At 41.6% G+C, this 14058-nt stretch overlaps 1 protein-coding gene across 3 annotated transcripts in view; it reads left to right on the plus strand.

The window, feature by feature from the left end:
* The window catches only part of LOC103380931 (glutamate receptor ionotropic, kainate 2), a 65281-nt gene that overhangs the window by 25996 nt on the left and 25227 nt on the right, over positions 1-14058 (plus strand). For all 3 annotated transcript variants that reach the window (XM_008313073.3, XM_008313074.3, XM_008313076.3), the window contains exon 6: positions 1113-1286. In XM_008313073.3, coding sequence (XP_008311295.2) covers positions 1113-1286 — 174 coding nt within the window. The remainder of the gene's footprint in view (positions 1-1112; positions 1287-14058) is intronic.

A 14058-nucleotide genomic window follows, 5' to 3' on the forward strand; every position in this document is an offset into this window, starting at 1 on the left:
AATAGGGACTGCAGAGAGACTGACCGCAACAAACACAACTACTGGAACTGAAAGTTCTAGAATGATCTACAGTACAACAGAGTACAGTCTAAACTGAGCTCCGATGACTTCAGCAGACTGACCTGGGCACGGTCTCTGAGAAGAGGAAGAAGAAAACAGTGGTAAAGTTAGAACAGGAGAGATGGTAGTGAAGGATGCTGTGTTTCCCAGCATGCAGCAGTTGCTGCTGCTCATCATGATGGAATCATTCCCACTTAAAATCAGCCAGTATTTGGCAGCTCGGAGGTCTTTGACTCCGGGGCCAAAAACTGCTGTGTTCTGGTACCAAGCCATGCACACTGCTGTCGGAGTAGAAAAAGAAAACATCAACCGTGGCATCCCTGCAATCCAGTGTCTATCACTATCTGTTACCGTGTCCGCTGTGTTGCTGTGTTTCCCAGAGACATCTGCCCGGTGAGATGGCAGACACGCTGTACACAGGACAACCGGGATGTCCTTTCACTTCCACATGATAGATGGCAGTCCACCAGAAGCCGCCTGTGACCTTGAATGTGTTGCCTTAATCAGTGCTAGTGCCTCGGCATGGGATAAAAAAAAAACAACAACTCCAGGAATACCTTCAGTGGAGCAGCTTGGATTTACTTCTGTTTGTTTTGTCACAAATGATCAAAAAAATAAAATCTTTGTAGTTGCACTGCACATCATTGTATTTGATTAGAAATTCTGTGAATAGAGGGAAAATTAGCTTTTTTCAATCCTTACATTATTTGGTCTCCATGTAAAGCAGGGGTGTCAAACATACGGCTGGGGGGTTTAATCTGGCCCATTTGAAGAATTCTAAAAGTGAAAAAAGGATGATTTGTCAAATTGAATATGAATATTTTATAATATACTTATTTCCATGAAAACAAAGGTGAAAAAACATGGACTTATTGTTATTTATAGGTAATTATTTATAGGTATTTATAGGTAATTATCTATGATTGTACTGGTCCGGCCCACTTGACATCTAATCGGGCTGCATGTGGCCCCTGAACCTGAATGAGTTTGACACCCTTGATGTAAAGTGTCCATGGTTTTATTACTCTGTGTTTTGTCCTCTCTGCTCCCAGGACCTCTTTGCTCTGGACATGGAGCCGTATCGTTTCAGTGGAGTCAACATGACTGGGTTCCGCATCCTCAACACGGAAAATTCTCAAGTGACGTCAATCATCGAGAAGTGGTCAATGGAGCGGCTACAAGCTCCGCCCAAACCGGACTCAGGCCTGCTGGATGGATTCATGACGGTAGGCAAACATGGGGTTCAGTCCTGATGTCGTCCTGCGTGCTGTCGATGCACCAAAACATGATGATTTACTGTATAGAAATGGTTAGTTATATGCAGTAGTCATCCAAATTGACAATAGAAATGGTTAGTTATATGCAGTAGTTAGGACAGATAACCTGTGGCTACAAGTTAGCCAAAGCAGCTAAAAATGGTTATGATTAATAGTAAATAGCTAAAAGTTGGCGCATTAATTAAATTAAAAAACAAACTGTGAGTTAGCACCTGTGATCAGGGACATTTTCAGTGTTGTTTGGCTCCTGGTGGGGGCGCTGTGTCAGCAGCATGTTCACCCTCCAGAACCTTTGTGTTGCCAGTCTTGGGTCTAAATGCTCAGTAATGAGCCAGTGTGGATGGTAATAACCGTTTATCTGCCCTCCTGCCTCTCACAACTCTCCACTGGGAGAGTGGCCAAAATATGACAATCTGTCAGTGTTCATGCAGTGAGAGGAAGCAAATTGGATGGAAATTATGGCCTTGGTTTTTTAGGATGACGTCCAAAAGGAGAATTGGGATAAGGTGATTTGAAAGTGAAAAGGGGAATGGAGCTCGTCATGGACGTTCAAGGTCCTTCTCTGAGTCTCTGGGTGTAAACACTCCATTTTGCCCTCCCTCTTCTTCGCAGCACATTTCCAGCAGACAAACATGTTTTTTCCTCTTCCTTTCAGACAGTTTTTCTTTCCGCTTGGCAGATTGAAGAGCGGCTAGTGGAAATCTAATGAGAAGCGCGTCCTTAAATCAAAGACTTCAAGACAATCCTTTAAATTAGACACGGTTCATCTGGTCACACCTCCTGCTCTCTGTCTGTCAGTCCCACAAACAACAAACACCAGTGGCAGCTCCCTCTCAATCACAGCAGAGCATGCTGGGAATAAGGCACAGGTCTGTTTTTCAATGACGGTGAACATTGTAGAGTTCAAGACGCGTTTGAGGACAATTCAGACGAGTGTCAAAAATGCAATTTGAGGAGAATGAGTGGAGTCATAATGCATGCTTCAGTGTGTAAATCACCTACAGTAGTGTCTCTCTATTGTTGGGTGTGAACAGTCCAGTTGCCGTACTCTGGATGAACTCTGGTCTAGTTCATAAAGACGTGCAAATATTCAACTTTCTCATCCCAGCAAAAGCTGCTTTAATTTTAGGAATCTCGTCTTTGTTTTCCCCACAGGCGTTAGCATGTGCGTCCCTCGCTCCGTGTGATGTTCGAGTGCAGATAAATAAGCAGAGCGTTTTACGTTTGCAAAAAGATTAATGCACTCCACAAAGAGGTTAAATGACTCGGGTTTATTTCCCTTCCACCGGAAATTAATAGACGCTGGTGGAGACTGTTGAATTGATTAATTAGCTTTGCATGAATCATTTTGTCAGATTCTCCCCTGCATATTGACATATCTCACTGGACTAGGACTACAATTAAATACTAAATAATATGTCCGAAGCCAACTCCTGTAAGCTTGATAAAGTGCTTCATTAGAGGGCTCTATTTATAAATCTGAGCTCTGCTCCGTATGTGTGTGTGTGTGTGTGTGTGTGTGTGTGTGTTCTATTCTTCAGTAGGCTCCAGCCTAACAGGATTCATTATAACGACTGAGTAAAGACGTAGTGGTGTGAATGTACACTGAAAGTGTTGTCTTTTTTATGGTATAATAAAGCCAATAACCCAGAAACTATTCTGCAGAGAAGAAAAAAAAAACACTCTTTACTTACATTAAAAAATGCATTGAGGGAAAAAAAAAACATTTAGTTTCTCCATTAAAAAATGCATTGAGGGAAAAAAACATTTAGTTTCTTTGCGAATCGAACATCTTTTTAATTAATCTGTGGACTAGCCTGACATTTCTGTTGCAGCACTCCGGGCAGAGTGAAGTCAGGATGATATCATTAAATGAAAACGTGGGAGGGCTGCAGCAGCCGGTGTGTGACCTTCCACCCACCCCCCGACACTCTCTCAAGCCTTTCATACCTCCTGGTTCACGGTGGCGCAGGAGCCTTGCTGGGCCGCGGCGCTTGTTTGTTCTCAGTGACCAGGCAACACTTGTGTTGCAGCAGTTACCAGGGCAACGCCATCCATGTCACCTTGTTATTGCATGAAGGATTGATTGGCCAAGATGTGTAGAGGAGGGGGTGAGGAGTGGAGGTGAAATGGTGGCGGGGGGACGGGTGGCTGCATTGAAAGGTGAAATGTTGTTTTTTCCACTGATGTTGGTTAATGTGTGATCACAGTAACACACGTGTAGGACTGGGTGTCTGAAGGAAGGATGAAGAAAAATAATTGGAGAAATAAAATCCAAGGCGTCAGAACAGAACAGTCTCAGTTTCTGTTCAAGGTAGGACATACAGGAAGTGTTAAAGATGTTAAAGATCCAGCAGCTTCCTCCGACAGCCTGAACACAGTTGTAGCCAAGGTACAGGCTAACAGGCTACAGGCTAACAGGCTACGGGCTAACAGGCTACGGGCTAACAGACTGGGCGTCAGTGTTAGTGTTGCAGACACTGAGGAACTGAAAAGTTGCAATTAAATGCAGATTTTTTTTTTTCCACTTGTGACCAGTGACCACTGGCCAGAGAAAATAGAAAAAAACCCAGAGGGCAGCTCTCCTGCAGTGACATAAACATCTACGTAGCCCATTTATAATGACTGAAGGGAGTACTTTTGTACTGTGTTGGTAATTATATTCATGAAACCATTAATCACTTTATTATCAGTGACTATTCAACTTGTTTTCATTAACAACTCTTCTAACATACATAAATTATGTGTTTACATAGATTTCCTGTTTGCATTGAATCTGTTGATTATGTTTTCCCATCTGTGTGCACTTATTACCTGCGTCTTTATTTGCTTTTAACAAGTGTTGTTTCTCTAATTATTTACAAATCCCTATTCATGGAGCTAAGCAGACTTGGATTCAGGGAAAAAAAAAAAATTCCCGGTTGTACATCTAAATATTCTGCATCTGCGTTTCATTGAGCTATAATTACCACAGAAGAGAACTAGATGTTCTCGCTTTCATCAGCAAAAGTGAATATTTAGCGATGATAACATCTCATAATAATAACAACTCAGATGCTTAGGGAACTGTGTGTTTACAGCATGGCGTGGATGACGCTTTGTTTCACCAGGGACTGTTTATAATCAACAGAAAAAATATAAGTTGGCAAATGCTCATTGTTGTTTAAAGAGCAACCTACAGTTGACATATTTATTTTTTCTGTTAGCATTCAAAGTCAAAAGTTGAATGAAAAAAATGAGAAAATTAAAATAATTTATATTTATTTTTTCTGTTAGCATTCAAAGTCAAAAGTTGAATGGTTGAATGGTTAATAATTAGCTACATCACAGTAGAAACTTTTATCTTTGTTTAATCATCGTACATCATCTAATAGTTATATCTCTGCAGCAGTGGATATCCCACATGTTCAAACTGAGTTATTGTCTCACTACCACGTTGTTGTTGGCAGTTTGCCTCAATCCATGGGAAATTAATTGCGTAGACTCACACAAGAGATTCAGCGACGCAGAAACGGCCTTAAGATTCACTTCACCAAATTTGTGGGATCAAAACTGTGATTTTCAACATAAAATCATTTCCTGCCCTGTTAATTTTACCACATCTCAGTAATCAAAACAAACCCACTTTGCCCGCAGCTCGGGTCTGTTGATGCCAGGGCCCTGTGGAACTGGCAGATGTAGCTGTAATTTGTGAGTGACAGTCATTTGTGAAGCTCTGACACTGGAGCCTTTCACTGTCTTCCTGCCGCTGGATGGAACAGCCAGGATGTGACATCCTGAAAGCAACATCCATGGACCGTTATACAGAATAAAAAGCCGCATTTGATACATTTTTTTTCTGAGAGGCCTATAATGATCCATAGTGACAGAATGTTCCAGAGGAGGTTCCACCCACATGGTGAAGGCTCAGGTGTTCTTACTGCAACTCCAGGGACACTAAAAGCCCTCACCTCCAGTTGCATTTTTTTTTTGTTTCTGTTGTTTGTTTATTGCATAGAAAATGGCTTGATTTGTTAGTTAATACATATATATTATAATAATTATAATGGTAATATATACCTTACACATGATGAAGAGTTATAGTATAAATCTGAGAAAATCTGATGGCTGAATGTTAGAAGTAAGGCAGCCAAAATAAAGTGTTAGCCAAGTTGTTTGTTTCCATTAAAGATGAAAAATGAAAAGGATTTAGAGGAAAACCATAGCATTAAAATTGTTACCAGCAAAATGCCTAAAAGTAAAAAAAAAAAAAGAATAGACTGTAGTTAGCCAGGGGATATTTAAGTCTACAATACTACATTTACAAAACAATAACAAATATTGACAAAAGAAAGAACCTACAATACTACATTTACAAAACAATAAATAATATTGACAATAGCTATAATAGCTATATATAAAATATTATTAAAGCAGCTAAGGACTATGCTAAGCTATCCCATCATATCAACTGACCCGATAGTCAATATATATTTATATATTTCAACCCTGTTTTACAAACGTGCTAGTGTTTCAAATCAGTCTTGGTACAGTAAATACAGTGACTCTGCCTCCACAGTTACAGTCAGTGGATTTTACTTCATTTCATCTGGGACGCAAATTAGTGACAGTGTGAGCGGAGAATGAGGTACGACAGGAAAGTGCAGGCGGAAGCAGAACTGCTGGGAAAAACACACCAGGGAAGAGTGTGAGCCGGAGAGAACAGACATTAGCAAGGGCTGCTGGGAGTTTAGTGGCAGATTGCCCTCTCACACACACACACATACATACTCAAGCAGCGAGGGTGATTTACCATGCATGTTTACATGTTTGTGTGTGTGTTTGTATTGTCCTGCATGTACCGTAACTGTGACGCACGCTGAGACGTCTGATTAAACCTCGGCCTCGGCTCCAGAGATGATGTGGTTGTTGGAGGGGGGCACACAGCTGCCCCGTGATGTCACAACACAAATGGAATAATGTCACGTGGCGCTCTGTTCCTGTGAGCTCTGCACCTGTGCTGCGTTTATTCCAAATGTGCGTCCCCCAGAGGTGTTGAGCCCGAGTTGGTCCTCGTACCTCGACGTTAAATCTGTTAAAGGAGGCACACTGTGCTTTGGGATTATATTAATCACTGCAAAAATAATTTTCCAACAAAGTTTAGATATTGGACGTGTTTTTGTATTTTTTTTTGTCCACGAAGGATTTTGTCAGGGCCTTGTGGATTTAATTAGCTCCTAAGTGAGTATGTTTGAAATCAATATTGTTGGACAGTGGTTACTGCAGCACACTCTGTTTGGCTGGTCTTAAAGTGGCCTATTAAAACACTCACAATTACCTGAGGTCATTAATATACACCACGTCTTCAGAAACTTATGAAACACTTGATATAAACGATAATAAGTCTGACTCACCAAACTGAGGTTCCAAACCTGACTGGTGCGCCGGTTCAGTATTAGTTGGATGTAGAATACTGTGTGAAATAATTTAAATAAAATGTACACGATAGCTGCACGTTACTTGTCTTTGCACAAACACATGAACCAAAACTTGATTGCAAGGCTATTACTGTAGCATAATTTATGTAGGGTTTATATTTTCGTTTAAAATTCAAACAGGTTTTAGTCGAAAAATGAACCTTTGCTTTTAGGTTCAGGGTTAAACTAATACATAGAACTACTGCGTCCTACGCACACCACTGTTCTGTAGATCTTTATTCTGATTGTCAGGTTATGAAGGCGGCTCCTGCAGCCCCGCTGCACAAATGACCCCGTATTAGCAGCTACGGAAAATGACATGTAATAAGGCTGTTAAAAGACTGGGCTTAATCAACACGCATGTGCACTACATCCATTACTGCACAGGTATCTTGCTCCATCTGATCCAAGTTGTTAGAGAAAAGAACCTTTTAAAGACGGCGACTGTGGAGAGCAGACACTCGGTGCCCTGTGCAGAGCACCACCAGCTGGCCTTGGCACAGCTTCAACATTATTAGCACCAGTGTTCCCTCGCCTCACAGAAGCCTTTTGTGGCTGAGGGAATGTGAAAAAAAGGAGTTTTTTTTTTTAAGTTCCCTTCCTTTAACACATTAAACTTTAATGTAGCTTTTACTCTCCTTAAATGTTGATGAAAAAGGAGCCAAATGAGAATTTAGTGCCAGACAAACGCCCTGCTGTTGGCACCAGTGTGCAGGACAACGGACGTCCCTCAACAAAACAATACCAGCGGGCTCCCGCTGATGTTATATAGGACCATAAAAGCCAGTGCAATTAGAAGCTACAACTGTCATCAGACCACTATCATACAATCAGCCGATGGAGAATGGTGCAGGCAGCAGGAGACGCTGGTGTCACGGTCAAACTCCTGCTCTGGGTTATTGGCCGGCCTTCAGATCTTTTGGCAGGCTATCATCCAGTGAAAAGACCAGCCTCCCATCTTCACTTCCTGTCATGTAATGCACGCTGCATGGTAGACGTGGAGGATGGAGAACAAGCCGTCAGGGTGGGGGTGGGGGTGNNNNTCTGCACATTGTTTGTGAAGCTGCCGTTCATTTGTTGTTCCGGACAGAAACTCCCAGGAACATACAGTCACACGTACTATTTAATATAATACACTGATGTCACAGGGTTGATTGATGCCTCCGTCAGTCAGTGCAGGCCACACTTAGGTTCTCAAACTGAGGGTCTCAGAATATATTTCATGGTAAAATTATACCAGTGTTATTGTGAATGTATTTTATAGATGTTTAAAGTACAGTTGGTTTAGAAGGATGCAGAAAACTGCAGTAGCTATATAGAAAAATATACATTGATTTTTAATCAACCACATATTTTACCACCTATCTGCACTACCTCTGAATGTCCACTAGGGACTGCAGACTCCGTAAAAACCCACTGCTAATGTATTTACAAACTCAGATAGATTTGGGTTTATTTATGCATTTTGTCCAGCTTTTCTAGCTTTTTAATTTCAATTGATAAAAAATCTTTATATATTTTCATTGTATGATTTCAGGTTTGTAATCGCTGTTTATTTTAATTCTTAATATTTTATTTAAAAGTCTCTATGTTAAGAATTACACTGTGCTACTACAGTATGCTCAATTATTTAGACTTGTTTTCAACATGCATTTGTTTTTAGGAGCTCACATTCAAACTGTTACATTTAATGTTGGGCCAAACATCATCCTCGAAGCAAAAACTAAAACTCCAGATTCAGTTTGTAACATAACATAAACACATGAAAAACTAATACCAGGGATTCCCACTGAACACTTGCTGAAGTTAATGTAGATACAGTGTGAAATAGTTTGTTGGTTTTTTTTTTTTGTACCTATTTGCTCATACCAATGGCATCGTTCTGGCTGAATTCTGGAGAGGCCTATTCCAAAATGCCCACTGTTTAGGAGCAGCCCAGATGTAATTAACGCTGTCTGTGTTGTTTACACTATAAATCAAGTGTGGGCTCCCTCAACAGTGTTCTGCATCCTCTCCACCAGATGGTTAGAAGGACTGTTTAGCCCTTTAACAGCTCTCCTCTTCTTCTCCACGCAGTCGAGTCCAGATCTAACCGCTGGCCGCTGCAGATGAAGCCCGACTCTAAAGTGACTCCCCGTTTAATCACAACGCACGCCTTGGCTTCATTTCAAGGGTTTTTAGTAGCAAACACTTTGCTAATGTGGAAATATTTGACACGGTGACTAATGAACTGACGGGAAGAAAAACCTGTGGAGCAAGAACCTGTGCATCTCTTCAGCTAATCCTGCCTGTGGGCAGATTAAATATGAGGAGAGGCCGTCATGTTAAACAGCTACTTCATCAGATGTAGGTTAGACAGCGTGGTGCTAATTAGCGAGATCTCTGAGGTGGACGGTCCTGCCAGCAGTGTGTTGTTGCCTGGAGGCTCTGGTGGGACGCCACTGCTCGGAGGATTCACAGCCTCCTGTTTGGCACATGTCAAATTGGTCGCTTTGCACACAACCGGTGACATTTTTAGCCGCCCTTGCAGCGTGGCTCCGGGGAAGCCAGTGTGGGTCTGTTGGCACAGCGCTTCTGTCCAGACTTAAATATCCCAATGACTTTAGCACGCTGTGCAATGACCTCCTAGGGCCTGAATGGATGAATTCTACAGGTTGTTGTTAGTGGCTCCATAGACTGTTTATAAAAGTTAGCTCCATAATTGGCCATGTTCTCCCCGGGTGCTCAGGGTTCCTCCCACAGCCCAGAAACTTGCTCATTAGGGCTCGTGGGGTTCTTTATTTTAATTAAAGCAAGAATTTATTTAAATCCCAACTTAAATAGAAACCTGTTAAAAATCCAGAAGCCTAGCATCAGTTTTGATCCAACTCCAGCTGGTCTTTTTTCCTTTTCCAAAACTGGATTTTGCGCCTTAGATAAAGCAAAGAATTAGATTGAGACGTGCGTCAAAATGAAATTCTCTGATGGACAACAAAGCGAGAATTACAAAAAAGACATGGAGAGAAATAGCTTTGGTCATTTCAGAAATATATTTGTGATTCGAGGATCTATTTTTAGCTTGTCTTCCTACGGTCACTAGTTAAATTGTCTGACCTCTTCCTGTTGACTCAGCACTGAGGTTGATTGGATATTGTATTTATCCATCCAGCTGGATGGTAGTTTGCTTGCTAAGACCAAATCGACAACCAGAATCTCTGTCTGATGTACATGAAATATTTGAAATATCAATATGGAGATGAATGAAAATGAGCTTTTCATTTTATATGGAGATGAATGAAAATGAGCTTTTAATTTTTTTCCACTCAGTCAATACAGAATATCAGCGTTGACATAAAGTCAACGAACACTTCATTTCCCTTTCCGTCACTCCCACAGGAATCTCAGTTTTATACCCCCCCAAAAAAATACTTTATGCAGTGCACTTATTTAACCTTCTTTAAGTGCACTTAATTTTACAATAAAACTCTGTGACAGTACTCTTACATAAATCCATAAATCAATGGAAGCCTCACCCAGGGGTCCTCGTCAAAGACAGCCTTATTTCCCGGTGACTCATTTAGAGAAGAGGATAAATGCAGCGGGGCTGTTGTGTTGCTGGGCATGTGGATGGCAATGTGAGGAAGGGATTAAACCTCCAACGCTCACACTCTCAGCAACACAAGTGGAGGAGTAATTCAGGAGAAGATGGAAGTAAGGCAGTGAAAAAAAGACATAAAAAGACATAATATGATTGAAGGAGCCGAGGAGGCAGAGAAAAAGACTTGTAGGAAAAGTTACAGTCAGAGGGGAAACGATAGTAAACTCAGTCTTTACTCACCTGAGGGTTTTTCTCTCCCAGCACAATGATGTGACACTGCCCCCTCTCCCTGCTCTGCCAGGAAACCAGAAACAGCCATAATAAATCCCATAAATCACAGATGTCACATTTCACTGTTTCCAGCTCAGACCGCCTTTTTATTTTGATAATCGAGTGAAACTTCTCGGCAAACGGACACATTTTTATTACCCGGGGTCTCATGGACACACACCAGTGTCACAAACGCTACATGGTGACATCCAGCACTACAAACCAGTTCTTCCAGACATGTCCCCAGTCTGGCGTGGACTGCGTCCCACTACTTTTTTTATAGGCGTTTTAATCGGACCATGTGCCATGAATGGCGTGGAAGCTTACCAGAACCATTGGCCAATTTTGTTCAATTGAAACAGACATTTTTCAAATAGAAAATCCTACAACAACAAGTGTTGTTTTGTGTTTAACAGTTAAAGATTTTTTTTTTTTTTTTTTAGTTTTTACTACAGATAATTTCTTGGCTCGTTATGTACAGACGTTTCCCAACAGGGTTCTATTTCCATCTCAGCAGTTAAAAAAAAATTAGTTGAATTTTGAATAAGGTGGGTCTCAGCTTGACTGTTGTAGATTTGATTAGTTAAAAATAGTTAAGATACGTGACGGTTTCAGTTGACTGCAGAACAGTTTGCACGGCGGTGATGACACACGCACCGGCTGTGCAGTGGAGCGGCACAAATAAATACAGAGTATGGAATGAAAGGAATAATTACCTTCATCTGTCAAATCATCAAACCCTGAGGACTGTCTGTGATCTGAGAGCTCAGGGGAAAACAACCAGCGTCTCTGTCTGTCTGTCTGTCTGTATGTCTGTCGGTCGGTCTGTCAGTCTGTCGGTCGGTTGGTCTGTCCGTCAGTCTGTCTGTCTGTCAGTCTGTCTGCCAGTCTGTCGGTCTGTCTCTCTGTCAGTCTGTCTGTCGGTCAGTCTGTCTGTCGGTCTGTCTGTCAGTCTGTCTGTCTGTCAGTCTGTCGGTCGGTCGGTCGGTCTGTCAGTGGTCTTCCTCTAACATTGTGGCTCTGAGGCTGATGCCAGTGCTGCCTTTGTATGTGTGACTGTGAGAGTGTGTGTGTGTGTGTTTGTATTTGCTCCACTGACTCCAGGTCAGTGTTAATCGTATTAGCTCCAATCACATGCATGCAATATGAACAAAAACAGGCTGTGCCCACCAGCAGCCCCCAGAACAGGTCCGTCGCCAGAGTCAGGTGTAAAAACAACTGTGATCAAAATAGAGATTATCTTAATCCCTGATTAAACCTTTTTAATAGAACATATAACAAAAACCTGACGATTCCAGTGACACAACGTCAGTTGTTTCTCATTTCCTCAGACCATTGTTTTGGTCTGTGATTATGTTAAATGTAACGACACAGTTCACTTAGCCTTTCCCCCCCGACTCTGACTAGTATTTATTTCTGGTTTTGTACTTTTGTTTCTCTCTGACTTTACATTTACATTTTGCATTTCTGGTTTTGTACTTTTGTTTCTCTGTGACTTTACAGTTATATTTTGCTGCTGCTTCGCCGTTCTGTTTTTGATTGTTTGGTTGTTTTTTGGTTTTTTTTTTGTCTTGGTTTTGTATCTTCTTAAAACATTTGGCCATTTTACTTACCGTAGCCTCAGCAGCCATAGCATTAGCATGAGGATCAGATGAACATGGTTAGCTTACACCATATTTCAGGAGAGCAGATCATTATATTCATATTTATTTAAATTAGTTTCATGATAATTTATCATTCCCATTCTGATTGCGTTTCTCTGTTTCACACAGGTAAAATGATGCACGTGTGTGTGTGTGTGTGTGTGTGGTAGAAGGAATCTTGGTTGACGGAGAAAAGAAAACGCTGGATGTCATTTTTCCCGCGCGCTGCCTTATCAGAGGGATAATGGAATTATGCACAGGTGAAGAGCGGGCGTGAATGCTAATGCACTGGCAATGAATATGTTGTATATATTTGTACACAAACATAAACACACACACCCTCAGACGTAGACATGGGAGGTGTAGCTAGATTTGTTGTTGCACCTGTTCTAAATGAGGAAACCGCGTGCAACCATGACAAATGAGGCTCGCCTCTGGGAAGCCTGCGAGGCGACGGCTGTCACTGTGTCTTCGCGCGTGTGTCTGTGTTTTCTCTGTGTACGTGGCAAACACACCGCATCCTGCTAATTGCTTCCTGCATTTGTGTTGACGATCGTATGGAACGGTCCAGACCGATTAGAGAAGAGGAAACGCTGAGCTGAAATATCTGGGGCTGTAAAAAGGACAAACTCTAAACTCATTTTCTCCTTCAGTTTTATGAAGTCAGGACGATAAGCTAACATCTGGTGAGCTTACATGAGAAGAGATATCAGCGTCATGTCACACATTAATTAAATCCGTACTAAAATATCCTGGCTGGATTTTTTTATCAGGATATATTTCAAGATGAAAAGAAAAGTAAGAATAAACTTCCAAGTAAAAAAATCAGGACACAGGCTGTTTTTAGAAATGGAGCTGTCATATAAATTGTTGTTAGAGAGTCTTTTCAAAGGAAATATTTTTAGCTGGGAAAAGCAGGCGGGTATTTATTTGGACTGAAATAAATAAAGACTTAATTGCTGGAGGAATGTGGAGAAATGTGATAATTAAAGATGAATATAAAAAGTGCCGTCGGAGGAAAGTGAAAAGTCACAAACAGAACTGAAATGAAGAACTTAATATGGAGAGCGTTAGAAGCAGAACGATTCATTTGGACTTTTTGTTTTTTTTCCGCTAAAGCTGAAATCAATCAGGAAGCAAATTTGTGGGATAAACGAGTCCAAATGGTGTCGTATAGGTTTGAAATAGAAAGTAATGGAGTCAACTGAAAGTGATTTTGCACTTTTTTGGTGAATTAAATCCGAGCAGAGTTGTTACTGCGCCTTTTTCTAAATGTATCTCTAAAGGAAAGAATACAGATTGGATGCAACAGTGCGTCTTTGTACACAGATGGCGACACAGTAATTGGATGATTGAACACAATGAACTTTGCCTTCAGTGGAGAAAATAGTCTTTGGATACGAGGCTGTGTTCAGAGGAGATCTCTGTTGAAGAAATAGATTAGTGAAGTGGGGAAATTATTCTTGCCCGAATCGGAATTTGTTATTAACGCACACGCACCCACACACGCACGGGTCCAAAGACTCAGAGCTGACCGTGGTGCAGCTGATACGGCGCAAGCTGCTTCCATTTCCCAGGGAAGCGGTGGAGATGAAAGGGAGCAGAGATTGGTCTCCCAGCCTCTGATCTGCTGCTGCAGCTTTGACACCGGCCTCCACAAATGCACAGGAGAACAGAGAGACCAGCTCTAAACTGACAACCCATCCACCGCCAACAACAGCACTGTCTCTGCTGCTGCTGCTGCTGCTGCTGCTGCCGCCGCCGAACGGGGACTG

Source organism: Cynoglossus semilaevis, chromosome 7 (genome assembly GCF_000523025.1).
Source record: "Cynoglossus semilaevis isolate Cse_v1.0 chromosome 7, Cse_v1.0, whole genome shotgun sequence".
Taxonomy (NCBI): domain Eukaryota; kingdom Metazoa; phylum Chordata; class Actinopteri; order Pleuronectiformes; family Cynoglossidae; genus Cynoglossus; species Cynoglossus semilaevis.